Source organism: Ursus arctos, unplaced genomic scaffold (genome assembly GCF_023065955.2).
Source record: "Ursus arctos isolate Adak ecotype North America unplaced genomic scaffold, UrsArc2.0 scaffold_4, whole genome shotgun sequence".
Classification (NCBI taxonomy): Eukaryota; Metazoa; Chordata; class Mammalia; order Carnivora; family Ursidae; genus Ursus; species Ursus arctos.
The window spans coordinates 85955038-85971028 of record NW_026623056.1 but is presented as its reverse complement, the minus strand read 5'-3'; the positions used below and the strand labels follow the sequence as shown (position 1 = coordinate 85971028).

Sequence of the window (15991 nt, the reverse complement as noted above, 5' to 3'; positions counted from 1 at the left end):
TAAAGAGGGCAGTCACAAAAGACAATTCATTATATGATCCTCTCTGTGTGTATATATGTATATATATACACAGACACATATATACATACATGTATACGTATATGTGTGTGTATATCTATCTATCTATCTATCATCTATCTATCTATCATCTATCTATCTAATTTCAGAAAAGGAAATGTAGGGAGAGAGAGTAGACTGGTGGTTGCCTGGTGTAGGGGGAATGGGGTAAGAAAGAGCTGGTAGTTAAGGTCACAGGATCTCCCTGGGCTGATGACAGTGTGCTAATCTTGAAGCAGTGATGGTTCCACAACTCCGTCCATTACTAAAATCCACTGAGTTGGATATCTGAGATGGATGAAGTGTACAATATGTGTATTGTATTTGAATAAAGCTGTTAAAAGTATGAAGCAATGACACATTTCTCACTAAGTCTTTTTTGTTTTTAAAATTTTTTTAATTATTTATTTATTTTACAGTGTATTTGAAATTTGCAGTTTATTTTTTTATTACAATAACATTTTTTTATTATATTATGTTAGTCACCATACAGTACATCCCTGGTTTGACTCACTAAGTCTTTTTTGAAAATATCATTAGTAATTGTAACAATGAACTTGTATTGACATGTATAAGTAAATAGTCTACTATTTTTATATTTTTTTAATTATTTAAAGATTTATTTCTTTTTTTAGGGAGAGCGTGAGTGAGAGAGAGCGTTGGCATAGCCGGTGGGGGGGGGGCAGAGGAAGATGGAGAGAGAGAATCCCAAGAAGAGTCCCTGCAGAGTGCAGAGCCTGACCCAGGGCTCGATTCCACAACCCTGAGATCATGACCTGAGCTGATGATACTAAGAGTTGGCTGCTTAACCCACTGAGCCACCCAGGTATACCTGTTTTTATGTTTAAATGAGTATTTTTAGCATTATAGAAAGGTCATGAGTTGGAACGCCGGGCTTGCTCAGTCAGTTAAGCGTCTGCCTTCAGCTCAGGTCATGATCCCAGGGTCCTGGGATCAAGCCCCACGTTGGGCTCCTTGCTCAGTGGGAAGCCTTCTCCCTCTGCCTGCTGCTCCCGCTGCTTGTGCTCTCTCTCTGACAAATAAATAAATAAAATTAAAAAATAGAGAAAGGTCATGAGATCATATGAACAGAGATTGAAGAAAATCAGAGAACTCTCCTTTTTAATGTAAATATCCAGGAAAGAGAGTCATTGTCACTGAACTCTAAGCTCCCTCCCACTAAGGAATGGCAGTACCAGAAAAGTTAAATGGAAAAGATAATGTATGGCACTCTGACTCTCATGAAGTGGTGTTTAGAGAGAATTAAAATGAAGTATAGAAACTGTCTTAACGTAACAGTCTTCTAAGATGAACATCTTTTAGAAAGGGGTCCCTTACTCCAGGCCTTTGTTTCATCTACAACATGTTAAGTGTGAGGTTAATGGAACCTATTTCTCAAATGTTTGAATGAGTACTGCTGCAAACTATGGAACACCTATGGATGAGATTGAAGAAGACAGAAAGAAAAGGAAAAATATTTCATGTTCATGGATTGGAATAACATAGATTGTTAAAATGTCTGTACTATTCAAGCACTCTACAAATTCAATGCAATCGCTATGAAAATAACATCAGCTTTTTCAGAGGGCTAGAACAAACATTCTAAAATTTATGTGGAACCAGAGAAGACCCCAAATAGTCAAAGGAGTATTGAAAAAGCAAAGCAAAGTGGGAGGCATCACAATTCTGGACTTCAAGCTATATTACAAAGCTGTAGTCATCAACAGTATGTACCATCACAAAACCAGACTTATAGGTCATTGGAACAGAATAGAGAACCCAGAAATGGACTCACAACTGTATGGTCAACTGATCTTTAACAAACCAGGAAAGAATATCCAGTGGAAATAAGGGAGTCTCTTCAACAAATGGTGTTGAGAAAACTGGACAGCCACATGCGGAAGAATGACACTGGAACATTTTCTTACACCATACACAAAAATAAATTCAAAATGGATGAAGGACCTAAACATAAGACAGGAAACTATCCAAACCCTAGAGGAGAAAGCAGGGAGCAACCTCTCTGACCTCGGCCGCAGCAAATTCTTACTAGACACATCTCCAAAAGCAAGGGAAGCAAAAGCACAAATGAACTATTGGGATCTCATCAAGGCAAAAAGTTTCTGCAGAGAGCTGGAAAGAATCAACAAAATGAAAAGGTGACCAAGGAAATGGGAGAAGATATTTGCAAGTGGCATATCTGGTAAAGGGTTAGTATCTAAAATTGATAAAGAACTTATCAAACTCAACACCCCAAAAATAAATATGCCCATAAGAAATGGGCAGAAGATATGAATAGATGCTTTTCCAAAGCAGACATCTAGATGGTTAACACACACATAAAAAGATGCTCAACATTACTCATCATCAGGGAAATACAACTCAAAACTGCAATGAGACACCACCTCATACCTGTCAGAATGGCTGAAATTATCCACTGAGGAAAGAACAAATGTTGGCATGGATGGGGAGAGTGGAGAACACTTTTGCACTGTTGGTGGGAATGCAACTGGTGCAGATGCCCTGGAAAACAGTCTGGAGGTATCTCAAAAAGTTAAAAAAAGAACTACCCTATGATTCAGCAATTGTAGTACTAGGTATTTATCCAAAAGATACAAAAATGCTGATTCCTAGGGGCACACGCACCCCAATGTTTATAGCAGCACTATCAACAATAGCCAAATTATGGAAACAGCCCAAGTGTCCATCAGTTGATGAATGGATAAAGAAGGTGTGGTATATGTATAGAATGGAATATTACTCAGCCATCAGAAAGAATGAAATCTTGCCATCTGTAACAACATGGATGGAAGTAGAGCGTATTATGCTAAGCCAAATAAGTCAGTCAGAGAAAGACAAGTGTCATATGATTTCACTCATATGTGGAATTTATGAAAAAAAAAAAAACCCAGATGAACATAGGGGAAGAGACGGAAAAATAAAATAAGATAAAAACAGAGTGGGAGGCTAAGCATAAGAGATTCTTAAATATAGAGAACTGAGGGTTGCTGGAGGGGAGGTGGGTCGGAAGATGGACTAAATGGGTGAAGGGCATTAAAGAGGGCACTTGTTGGGATGAGCACTGAAGTTGTATGTAAGTGATGAATCACTAAATTCTATTCCTCAAACCAATACTACAGTATATATTCACTAACTTGAATTTAAATTAAAAAGTGTTTTAGTGAGTACTTCTCAAATATATATTACCTACCATTAGTTAGATTTATTTTTCAAAAATATTGTCTGCCTGTCTCACAATAGGAAAAATACATATTCATGATTCAAAAGTACAAAACACAGATGTGTGTGAAGTAAAACAAGATGGGACAGAGGGACCCACACTGGGTCACTGGTATCCCAGAAAGGCAGCTGCCTTTACTCACAGGGGCTTGGGACCATGTTCTTAAGTACTTGTAGTGGAGACAGTAGATGGAGAAAGTCTACTAACTTTCTGTAGACTGTTTGTAATGAAGTGATGACTTCTTTTCTATTCTGAATTGTCTATCTCAGGAAGTCTAGAATCAGCTGTGAAAGTATTGACCCGTGTATATGAGGGAAGTCTGATGGGTTTTTTTAGGTGAATTCCTAGATGTGGATGCTGCAACCAGTCCTTCTTCCCCAAGCCTGTCCCACCCAGGGACCACATCCCCAAGAGGGCAGGGTGGCCACCTGGGGCTCCTTCTTAGAACTGGGTGAGACTGTAGACCCTTCTGGACTGACAGCTCAGGACAGGAAACACAGGTGCAGGAAGCAGGAACAACTTGTGGAGCTTCCATAGCAAAGACTCTGATCCAGACATTTTGGCTCAGGTGTATTCATGGTTCAAGGGTTATTTCAGAGACTCTGACTTGGAAGGTATGTGACCTATGTGCTAAGAACCGTATGGGCCATCCCGATGACCTTGTGCTAAGGGTGTGTGAGGGCATGTGAGTGTGTAAGAGAGACAGAGACTGTATGTGAGTGTGAGTGACTCTGAGTGTGTGACACTGTGTGTGAGGTAGGGTGTAAAACCGTTGCCCTTTCATAGTCACTGTGGAAAGCACATCCCCCAAGTTAAAAAGGACCCTTGCACTGGTGGGGCTGGGGTGTGTGTCGGGCTTACAGTTTATCCAGACCATTACTTTGTATGTGGCCAGGGATGTATTTTTTAGGAAATCTCTCAGTCTCCAAATCTCACTGTTCTAAAGCACAGCAACAGTGATCTGGATATTTTAGACATCATCTCCTCAGGGGTCACAACTTCAAGTGCATTACTTGATTCTCAAGGCCATTCACAGGCAGTAAGTCCACAGCTGCTTCTCAAGACCTTTGATGATTCAACATTAATCACCTTCCCTGGAAGGTTCATCTTTTCTAATATCAAGGGTAGCAGTTGTTAAGTGTCTGGATGACAAGGGATTTTCACAAAACACTTCAGGGTTTTAAAAAGTACTTCTTGTGGTTTTCCCTGAGGTGCCTGAGGACCCTGCAATGAGGAAGACATTGGCCCCAGTCAAGCTGTGTCCTTTTATTTTCTGTTTCTCTTGCCTGATTGGATAAGATTTCATTCGAGTGAAAGATACTTGAGGATCTTGAGTAGTGGGAAGAATCATTAATTTGGATGCCACATGACCTCAGTCGACAACCTTGAGATGCATTGTTCCTCCACATTCTGAATGGGGACAAAATATTAAATGCCTAGCACATGACATCTAGAAATGTCCAGCCACCTATCCTTTCTAGAACCACAATATGGCAGTGTGTGTGTGTGTGTGTGTGTGTGTGTGTGTGTGAGAGAGAGAGAGAGAGAGAGATACCTTTAGTACTGTAATTTTCCCATCCAAGCCGTCTAGTGGTTTTTCTGAGTACAGGATGTAGCAAAGCAGGACCTTCTCAAATGAAGATGGAGAACATCTTCTTTAAGCTTCCTTCGTAAGTGTAGCCTTAACAAGTCTGTATTTCCTCCTAGTACTTTAGCTCATATATGATGAACAAGAGTATTCAGATTTCAAATGTTTGCTCGATTCCTTAGACATGAGTATACCTAAATATCTTTTTCAAATAAGAGCATGGTATAATTTAAAGAGAAAAGGGAGGGGCGCCTGGGTGGTGCAGTCCTTAAGCATCTGCCTTCGGCTCAGGGCGTGATCCCGGCGTTATGGGATCAAGCCCCACATCAGGCTCTTCCACTGTGAGACTGCTTCTTCCTCTCCCACTCCCCCTGCTTGTGTTCCCTCTCTTGCTGGCTGTCTCTATCTCTGTCGAATAAATAAATAAAATCTTTTAAAAAAAAAAGAAAGAATCTTTTTTGAAGAAAGGATTTAAAAAGAAGAAGAATCAGCATCTGCTATCCCTCCTTGTCCTTAGGCTCCAATTGTCTTTTGTTTTGTCCTTCCATGCCAATAAACAGAGCAAACTTGGGCCTCTGGAATGTGTTCTGCACCCACAGAGAGCTGGTGAAGTCATTCAGATTGCTTTTTGTGTCTTAGGTTGTGAAGTATGGGAGAGGAGTGACAGTATTGGCTTTGGATTATCCTAGGTAGGATTTCTCCCAGATAGTTTCCCCAAAGAGGGTAAAGTCTGGTAACATGGCCGCAATGGATGGAAGAACACTCCTATTTCAAAAGGAGCCACAACTAATGGAAGAACTCTCCTATTTCAAAAGGCAAGAAAACTCTGCTTTCTCACTGAGAAGATGGCCTGCATTTCCGTGTTCAGGAAGTCTAGTTTCCCTGAGGCAAGATGAATTGTTTGATGAGAACCTGCCTTAGCAAATGCAGGAGACCACTCACTCCTCTTTCTGGTCCAAGGCCAACACACAGCATGGACCAACACTGTTCAGTCAGTGAGGAAAATTTCTCGGCCAGAAGTCATTTTTGCCTCCTAAGGGAATACCTGTAGGATGTGTGGTGGTGGCACAAGGAACTCCATCCCACTCAAGTGTTGTGGTGAGTGAAGGAGTCGGTGACATCTGAGAGCTGTCCTTTGGATGCCAGTGAAGCCAGTGTTCGAAGAAGTCGTAGAACTTTCCAGGACAGAAGAGGAATCGGGGGCAGAACAGAGAATCAAGTGTACCTGCATGTTGTTGGTTCAAGCCAGAGACCTTAATCTTTCTAAAATCATCAGCTTGGGGCGCCTGGGTAGCGCAGTCGTTAGGCGTCTGTCTTTGGCTCAGGGCGTGATCCCGACGTTCCGGGGATGGAGTCTCACATCGGGCTTCTCTGCTGGGAGCCTGCTTCTTCCTCTCCCTCTCCCCCTGCTTGTGTTCCCTCTTTCGCTGGCTATCTCTGTCAAATAAATAAATAAAAAATCTTAAAAAAAAATCATCAGCTTGTCTTAATGAGTGTAGTAAAAGGGTGGTGGTTCCCCGCATCACGTTCTCGTGGGGAAGTATTACAGTAGTTGACAAGCAAGGAATTCTGGGAGTTGTTTTGTGCAGAGCATAGAAGGGGAAGGGAGTGGATGGGCCTGGAGTTTGGCAGGTCTGATGACAGAGATGCCTACAGGTGATGCCCAGGGCTTGGGCTTTGCCCCTGAAGGACTTTTGGGAATAAGCAAGCCCTCAGAGAGCAGAGAGAATGCCCCGAGAGGAAGAGACTGAAGAAGCAGCGTGTCTTAGGAGGGTTGCGATGATCCAGAAATGACAGGCGAGTGTGTGTGTTGTAGAGCTGGGATGGAGGAGAGGCGTGGGGACAAAGCCCATAGGACAACTCGTAGGACCTGGTCCCTATAATCAGGCTCTTGGCATGGTGACCTCATTATTCATGGTGAGTGGATGGTGGGGTCTGTGACCAGGGTGCATGTGGAAATGATAATTGTTTTAGAAATGTAGATGTTTAGATGGGGGTGTAGGTTGGGGGCTGGAGGGGTGGGATTTGGGGAGGGGGTGGAGGGCATCCTGAGGAGATGAAGAAACAGGAAGAGACCTATGTGTGTCTGGAATTTGGGAATGTTTTAGGTAGGCTACAGTTGTTAGCTGGTCCTGAGAAGTTTGGAGAGGGAGGAGTCCACTAGTCTGAATAAAATCCCTGGGAGACAGGCAGGAGGAGAAGAAAGGGTCCGGGAAGGAATCCTCAGGGAATTTCCCCTGTGAGTGGCATGCAGTCAGTAAAGGCCTCTCTGAGGAGAGATTTGAATGAAGACTTGAAGGAAAGGACAGAGCCAGTTGTGAGGGACCAGCGGGTCAGAGGGCGCTGCTGACTTCAGGACGAGTGTGTAAGAGTCCTGAGGCAGAGAGGCACCTGTCCAGGTGGAGACACAGCAATCAGGCCGGTGAGGCTGAGCAGGGAGACGGGCCGGAGTCTGTAGATGGGACAGAGAGGCAGGGGCAGATCATGCCAGAAACACCACAGCTTGGGCCCCTGATGAGGCTCACCTTGGGCTTTCATTAGAGGCAGCAGTTCTGTGCACACAGCTCGGGTACCAAAGAAGTTTGTTTTCATGGTCACTTCTGCTGGAATGTGAAGGGGTGTGGGATCAGCAGCTGTTAGAGGAGGAAGAGAATAGATTAATAAATAGTAGCCGTCGTAGAAGATTCCATCGGATGATAATAACATGTTCTTTCCATTTGCAGTCTGCTGAAACCTGAGCAACGTTGGAGTTAGTGAACGGTATCGTCCCAATGTGATTTTCCTGGTGTGTCGATGATGTGTAGCTTTGTAAGTTGGCACCATTGAGGGGAGGCTAAGAGAAGTGTCCACAATGAGATTTCTGTGTGTCTCTCTTTGCAATTTATTGTGTATTGCCTTTAGGTTAAGCATTAACTTAATGGCTCTGATCCAAACTGAATGAAAGATAAAAACATCTCTGTTGGTTCCCTGAGATTAATTCATGGCAATGCCAAAGTACTTTCCCTGGAAATTCGTGCACCCCCCAGAGGCTTTCACTCTACCTGTGTCTCCAGTCCGACCTCCTTCCAAAGGGAGGCCTTCTAGATCCTACTGGAACTGTGGGCCCCACAGTAGTGGTTGAGGCACTAGTGCCAACCCATCCTCAGTGGTCCCATAAGGGAAGTTCCTGCCCTAAGTCTTCCCGGGTCCTTATGCTTGAATGCGATGCCCGCGTTGTTGACCAGCACGTCCAGGCCCCTGTACTCCTTGCGCAGGAAGTCCCGCAGGACCTGGATGCTCTGGATGTCACTGGTGTCCATCAGGTGGAAGCGGGGACTCAGTCCCTCAGCCTGGAGCTGCTGCACGGCCGCCTGGCCCCGCGCCTTGTCCCGTGCCGTGAGCACCAGGTGCCGTGAACAGCAGGTCCCCTGAGAACTGTTGGCACAGGTCGTGCTCATTGGCGAAGCTGATGCCCTTGTTGGTCCCTGTCACCAGTGACACTCGCAGAGCCAATGACATGGCTGTGTGGAGAGCAAGCGCTGCCCTGTGTGGTGAGCGAATGTGCCTTGGGGCACACGGAGATGGTTTTGTGGTGCTGCGTTGTGCCACAGTAGGAGATGCCAGTGCAACCGTGCTCTAGGATTCAGCAGTGAGGCTCCCAGTGCCCAAGGCCCCGCCTCAGTCCCTCCATTGTAGGACGGGCCAAATGTTCTAGTTCTGTCCCTCCAGCAGCCGCACCTTGAACCCGGCCGAGACTCTACCCTCTTAAGGTCCCTCTTTTGAGGCAAACAATGGTTCAGGTTGGACTGAAATGCTCGCGAAATGATAGGTGGTTGGTGATGGGTTATAGGGGGTAGAGATTCATGGTAGTTGACCTAAAATAATTTTGGGAAAACCACAAAAGGGAAAAAGGAGTGGAGACATTGTCTCGGGAATGGTCCTTTCTGTGCAGACTGGGAATTGGGTTCTTCCGAGGTGCAGTGAAATTTCTGGCGTGGGGAAAGTGCTTCTGAGGATACAGGTCCCCTTCCTTTCGTAGGAGAAACTCAACAAGGAAAAACAGAGAATCAGTCCTGTGCTGAGACTTGGCTGTGGGCAGGGCTCTCGCTCTGTGTGATTCTGAGGATCTCCAGGTGGGAGGGGATGTTTATAAGCCGCTGGGGGCCAAGGTATTGATTGGAATGTTGGATTTCATGATTACATAATCCCATTGGCCTAAAGTGCCTACTTTATGGGTTAGTTGAAGGTCACAGTTCAGAAGTATTTTATATATTGAGATGTTGTTTTAAAATAAGGCAAAAAGACCTATGTGACCTCAGAGTGTTTTTGCAAATTTGCAGTGGAGATCCTGTGTATTCTAGTAGACATCGATAGTCCTCATTTGTCAGTGTAGAAATGCAAGTAAGAAAAAAAAAGAAAGAGAAAAAATTAAATGCAAAACAACAGGGAGGAAGTTTTCAGCGTTTTTGACATGAAAAACTTGAAAAATAAGGACCCTACCCTTGCTTCCAGGGTCTCTCACCTTTCATTTGGGTGAGGCTGAAAACCCCTGGCGTAGAGTGAAAAATAATCAGTATAGAAGAGGCACCTTTCCAACATGCATATTCCTGTGAAGGGAGGCATGCGGTGGACGTTCAGTCAGGCCCACCGGGAGCCTGGCATGGATGGGGCGGTAAGAATCTTCTCGTCACACTGGGGTCTTGGGCCTCACTCCCGGGCACTCATCACCACACACAATCCATCCTCAGTTTTCTCCGTTGTCTCAGAGGGCCCTGTGGATGTGTCTATGTTCCCTCTGCCATTTCACACTTGGTAATTGTTTTTTTTCCCAGTGCGTTTGATAATCAGAGACCACAGGGGTGTCTTCCCTTCATGGTGTCGACCATGCTCTATTTGAGGCCTGTACAATGGGCTGTAAGCCACGCCCGACCTTGCTCTTGGTTTGTATACTGTCTGTGGTTACTTTCGTGCTACAACAGCAGACCTGGGGAGATCGACAGGAGCGTGTGGCCTGAGAAGCCAAACATATTACTCTCTGCCTCTTGTGTAACGTGTGCTTACCCTTGAGTGAAACTCCGACTGCTCCTGGTCTTATTAGGTGTAGTGCACTTCTCAGCTGGTTCAGCATAGAAAGAGTCTGCACAAATAGGCATGGATAGAGAACATTTATTCATCCCCGGGGTTCATTATTTCACTGATTTCATTTATTCTGTCCCTGTATCACAGAGGAAATAAGAAAAACCTCCCCTGAGTTAGTAGCCTCCTCAAATTGAATATTCAGCAGGGATATTTTACACTTTCTTTTTTTCTGTGGATAGGGATATTATTGACAGTGGAGGACATTTCCATTCATTATGTCATCAATTGCACTTTTATTCTATATTAGAGAAGAAATTAGAGGTGACTTCAAAGAATTTGTTGGCAATTCAATGTGATTACTCCATAGGGATAGTGATTCTTTTTCTTTTCTTTTCTCTCCTTTCTTCCTTCCTTCCTTCCTTCCTTCCTTCCTCCCCTCTTCCCCCCTCCCCTCCCCTCCCCTTCTTTCTTTCTTTCTTTCTTTCTTTCTTTCTTTCTTTCTTTCTTTCATTCTTTATGTAAGGATATTATTGATAATAAGAGTTGTTTTGGTCAGATGATGATGGGATCAAAATGGGCCCAGGAAGGTAACTGACAGAAGGGTCCCCATTGTTCAACTTTCTTCTCCATAAGAAAGTCTCCATGAGGCCTCTCAGCATCCGAGGGCAAAAGAGCCAAGTAGACAGGGGTCTCTGCTCCTCCTTCTGGGCTTTTGATGGCTGTTGGTCCACCCATGTCTGTTCTCACCCACCCAGGGCAGCAGGCATTCAGGAGGATCTTGTCCCCTCTCCTCTGCTCACTCAGGTTCCTGGCATGGATTCTGGACAGGACCGTGACACCCATCTTGGACACTGCATATGGGACTAGTTGTATATCAGGCCAGCCCTCCTTCTGCTGTACTCCTTTCTTTGTGTCTTCCACAAACTTGTTCATGAGCCCCACCAGCTCCTCCTCTGTGATGGTCTTGCTTATAAACTTCTGCTGCAGGTCTGGGCTGCACTTCTTAAGGGCTATGAGGGTTATTATGCTAGACATATTCACCACTCTGCCTAAAATGCAACAGAGAGAGTCATGTAGCATGGCATGCACTAGGATGATGAATACCAAAACTGCTAGTATTTGTCCATTTGGGACAAATTCCCAGTTGGCTGAGTGTTAGTGAAGACCTCCTCTGTAAGTGACGGACATGATACAGTCTTGAACCTTGTCTTACCCATAATGTCTCAGAGGATGTGAGACAAATGATCTCAATCGGTCTGGGCAGTGACCAGCTGTTCCATAAAGAGAAGATCGTGCCTTATACAGGAACGTGCTAAGCAGAGTGATAGGAGGCACTCCCTGACGTCATGAGTAGAGAGCCGCTTTTCCTCATAAGCCCCCTTTGGGACCACATGGAGATCTTGTGGCCACTCGGGCAGTGTTGTATAAATAGGTGTCTACGGAACCACAAAGAGCTGATCACTTAACTGAGGGCCTCTTGAAGGTGAGCAGACTGCATCGGGTCTGGTAGACTGTCACCGTGCTCTCAGTAGGAAAAACAAGTCTCCTCAGTGGGCTGAACTGCAAGGGTTTTCTCCTTTTGGGGTTGTTATTGGCTCAGAAGGAGTGAGTAATGTCCTGGCAGTATGGTCATGGAAAGGAGCTTTGGAAAACGAATCTGTTAAATGGATGCTATTAAGAGAAATGATGTTGGTGCTAAAACATGGATGACCCCTAAGAGCGTTATTCAAAATTAAAAAGCCAGTCACAAAAGACTGCTCATGGTGTGATGCTCCATACATGGGATGTCCGGAAAAGGAAATGGAGGGAGAGAGTGTAGATTGGTGGTTGCTTGGGGCAGGGGGGATGGGGGAACAGAGGGCTGGTAGCTAAGGGCACCGGATCTCCCTGGGCACTGGACAGTGTGCTAATCTAGAAGCAGTGGTGGTTGCATAACTCTGTCCATTACTAAACTCCGCGGAGTTGGATACCTGATGGGGGAAGCTTCCGATATGTGAACTGTATCTCAATAAAGCTGTTAAAAGTGTAAACATTGACAGAGTTCTCACTAAGTCTTTTTGAAAGTATAGTTCTTATTTATAACAATGTATTTATATTGAAATGAGTAATTGTTTACAGTTTTTATATTGAAATGAGTTTCTATTTTCTTAATATCTTTTTCAAAAGAAATGCAAACTTTAATTTAAAGAGAAATAGAAGGACAAGTGTTTATCACTTTAGAGAGTGTATCCTTTAATTCGAGAATATGAATTTAGGGGGATGGGGGGAATGCCATGGAATGTGGGAAAGGACATACATGGCCGAGATACTGACTGCCTGGTGAAGACGGTGGGGGGCACCTGGTGGTTGTAGATTCTTGCCTTTTTTTTTTTTTGTGGCTCAATTAATTCAGTAAAACTCTATTTTGAAGAACGATTTAATGAAGAATCAACATCTGCTATCCCTCATTGTCCTTAGGCTCACAGTTGTCTTGTTTTCTCTTTCCATGCCAAAAACCAGAGCAAACACGGGCCTTGGAATGTGTTCTGCCCCCACAGAGAACTGGCGAAGTCATTCAGGACAGTCTTTGTGTCTTAGGTTGTGAAGTATGGGAGAGGAGGGACGGTATTGGTTTTTGTTGTGCTAGTTATGATTTCTCCCAGATAGTCTCCCCAAAGAGGGAAAGTCCTGGTAACATGGCCGCAGTGGCTGCCATCCCCTCAAGTAATGGAAGAACTCTCCTATGTCAAAAGGCAAGAAAACCCTGCTTTCCCACTGAGAAGACAGCCTGCATTTCCATATCCAGGAAGTCTAGTTTCCCTGAGGCAAGATGAATTGTTTGATGAGAACCTGCCTTAGCAAATGCAGGAGACCACTCACTCCTCTTTCTGGTCCAAGGCCAACACACAGCATGGACCAACACTGTTCAGTCAGTGAGGAAAATTTCTCGGCCAGAAGTCATTTTTGCCTCCTAAGGGAATACCTGTAGGATGTGTGGTGGTGGCACAAGGAATCCATCCCACTCAAGTGTTGTGGTGAGTGAAGGAGTCGGTGACATCTGAGAGCTGTCCTTTGGATGCCAGTGAAGCCAGTGTTCGAAGAAGTCATAGAAATTTCAAGGACAGTAGAGGAATCCGGGGCAGGACAGAGAGTCAAGTCCCTGCATGTCGTCGGTTCATGCTAGAGATCTTAATCTTTCTAAAATCATCAGCTTGTCTTAATGAGTGTAGTAAAAGGGTGGTGATTCCCCGCATCACGTTCTCGTGGGGAAGTATTATAGTAGTTGACAAGCAAGGAATTTGGGAGTGTGTTTTGTGCAGAGCATAGAAGGGGAAGGGAGCGGATGGGCCTGGAGTTTGGCAGTTCTGATGACAGAGATGCCTACAGGTGATGCCCAGGGCTTGGGCTTTGCTCCTGAAGGACTTTTGAGAGTAAGTGAGCTCTCAGAAAGCAGAGAGAATGCCCCGAGAGGAAGGGACTGAAGAAGCCACGTGTCTTAGGAGGGTGGCAAGGATACAGAAATGAAAGGCGAGTGTGTGTTGTAGAGCTGGGATGGAGGAGAGGCGTGGGGACAAAGCCCATAGGACAACTCGTAGGACCTGGTCCCTAATCAAGTGCTGGGCATGGTGACCTTATTATTCATGGTTAGTGGGATGGTGGGGTCTGTGATGAGGGTGATTTTGGGTAATGGTGAGTGTCATTAGGTAGTGTAGATGTTTAGATGGCGGTGTAAGTTGGGGCTGGAGGGGTGTGATTTGGGGAGGGGGTAGAGGGCACCCTGAGGAGAAGGAGAAGCAGGAAGAGAACGATGTGTGTCTGGAACTCTGGGAATGTTTTAGGCAGGTGACCGATGTTAGGGGGGCCTGAGAAGTTTGGAGAGGGAGGAGTCCACTAGTCTGAATAAAATTCCTGGGAGACAGGCAGAGAGAGGAGAATGGGTCGACAAAGAATCCTCAGGGAATTTCCCCTGTGAGTGGCATGCAGTCAGTAAAGGCCTCTCTGAGGAGAGATTTAAATGAAGACTACAGGAAAGGACAGAGCCAGTTGTGAGGGATCAGGGGTTCAGAGGGCGCTGGTGCCTTCAGGACGAGTGTGTAAGAGTCCTGAGGCAGAGAGGCACCTGTCCAGGTGGAGACACAGCAGTCAGGCTGGTGAGGCTGAGCAGGGAGAGGGGTCGGAGTCTGTAGATGGGACAGAGAGGCAGGGGCAGATCATGCCAGAAACACCACAGCTTGGGCCCCTGATGAGGCTCACCTTGGGCTTTCATTAGAGGCAGCAGTTCTGTGCACACAGCTCGGGTACCAAAGAAGTTTGTTTTCATGGTCACTTCTGCTTGAATATGAAGGGGTGTGGGATCAGCAGCTGTTAGGTGAGGGGAGAATAGATTAATGAATAGTAGCCATGGGAGAGGATTCCAGGAGTGACAGTTACATGTTCTTGGATGTGCAACCTGGTGCATTGTCATTAATCTCTGGGCTAGTGACCTGTAATTTCCCAATGTGATGTGTGTGGTTTGTTAATGCCAGGTAGCTTGGCAAGTTGGCATCATTTCAGGAGGTTAACCGGACTGTGCCGTTGGGATTTCTGTATCTCTCTGTTTGTAGTTGTGTTTATTACAAAATAGGTTAAACATTCACTGAAATGCTCTGATCCAAACCAAATTAATCTTGCAAAAATCTCCGTCAGGTCCCTGAGATTAATCCACGGCAATGCCACGGAGCTCTGGGCTTAAAGGGTTGCTACCGCCAGAGGCTTCTTCTCTCCCTGTGCCTGCAGTCTAGCATCTGTCCCTAGGGAGGCCCTTCTTGACCCATTAGGAGCTCTGACCCTCCAGCAGCATTCAGGGACCACGCCCAACCCCCACGGGAAGTGCCCTGAGAGAGGTCTCCAGCCCTAAGGCTTCCCGGGTCCTTACTCTTGAATACGATGGCCGCGTTGTTGACCAGCACGTCCAGACCCCCGTACTCCTTGCGCAGGAAGTCGCGCAGGACCCGGATGCTCTGCAGGTCGTCGATGTCCAGCTGGTGGAAGCGGGGACTCAGGCCCTCGGCCTGGAGCTGCTGCACAGCTGCCCGGCCCCGCGCCTCGTCCCGCGCTGTGAGCACCACGTCCCCCGGGAACTGCCGGCACAGCTGCTGCACGATGGCGAAACCGATGCCCTTGTTGGCCCCGGTCACCAGCGCCACTTGGGGGGCTGACGCCATGGCGGTGTACAGCGCAAGCACTGCCCTGTGTGCTGAGCAGATGGTGCTGTGGGCCCCACGGAGGGCTGGCGGTGCAGAGGCTGACAAGGACAGAGATGCCAGTGCACCTGTGCTCTAGGATCCAGCACTGTGGCTCCCAGTGCCCAAGGCCCCGCCTCAGTCCCTCCATTGTAGGAGGGACCAAATGTTCCAGTTCTGTCCCTCCAGCAGCTGCACCTTGAACCCGGCCGAGACTCTACCCTCTTAAGGTCCCTCTTTTGAGGCAAACAATGGCTCAGGTTGGATTGAAATGCTCGCGAAATGATAGGTGGTTGGTGATGGGATAAGGGGGCTAGGGATTGACGGTAGTTGACCTAAAATAATTTTGGGAAAACCACAAAAGGGAAAAAGGAGTGGAGACATTGTCTCGGGAATGGTCCTTTCTGTGCAGACTGGGAATTGGGTTCTTCTGAGGTGCAGTGAAATTTCTGGCGTGGGAAAAGTGCTTCTGAGGATACAGGTCCCCTTCCTTTCGTAGGAGAAACTCAAGGAGAAACAGAGAATCAGTCCTGTGCTGAGACTTGGCTGTGGGCTGGGCTCTCGCTCTGTGTGATTCTGAGGATCTCCAGGTGGGAGGGGATGTTTATGAAGCCGCTGGGGGCCAAGGTATTGATTGGAATGTTGGATTTCATGATTACATAATCCCATTGGCCTAAAGTGCCTACTTTATGGGTTAGTTGAAGGTCACAGTTCAGAAGTATTTTATATATTGAGATGTTGTTTTAAAATAAGGCAAAAAGACCTATGTGACCTCAGAGTGTTTTTGCAAATTTGCAGTGGAGATCCTGTGTGTTCTTGTAGACATCGATAGTCCTCATTTGTCAG

General features: G+C 46.0%; 1 protein-coding gene and 1 pseudogene across 1 annotated transcript; both read right to left on the bottom strand.

The window, feature by feature from the left end:
- Positions 1 to 432: 432 nt before the first annotated feature.
- On the bottom strand, positions 433 to 9407 carry LOC130542672 (carbonyl reductase [NADPH] 1-like; annotated as a pseudogene).
- A 1002-nt stretch (positions 9408 to 10409) lies between these two features.
- LOC130542666 (carbonyl reductase [NADPH] 1-like) lies at positions 10410 to 15286 on the bottom strand. The gene is made up of 3 exons (XM_057306834.1): positions 14839 to 15286; positions 14178 to 14285; positions 10410 to 10993 (listed from the first exon to the last, which is right to left on the bottom strand). The coding sequence occupies exons 1-3, from the start codon at positions 15125 to 15127 to the stop codon at positions 10497 to 10499; spliced, it is 894 nt and encodes a 297-aa protein (XP_057162817.1). The 5' UTR covers positions 15128 to 15286; the 3' UTR covers positions 10410 to 10496.
- Positions 15287 to 15991: the final 705 nt, after the last annotated feature.

Excerpts from the sequence above, each read along its gene's own strand:
- LOC130542666 (XM_057306834.1), bottom strand. The coding sequence starts at position 15,127 with ATGGCGTCAGCCCCCCAAGTGGCGCTGGTGACCGGGGCCAACAAGGGC. Across the intron at positions 14,286-14,838 it reads CGCGGCCATCGTATTCAAGA|CTGCTGATCCCACACCCCTT; the intron begins GTAAGGACCCGG and ends CTCACCTAACAG. Across the intron at positions 10,994-14,177 it reads GCCTCTAATGAAAGCCCAAG|GCAGAGTGGTGAATATGTCT; the intron begins GTGAGCCTCATC and ends GTTGCATTTTAG.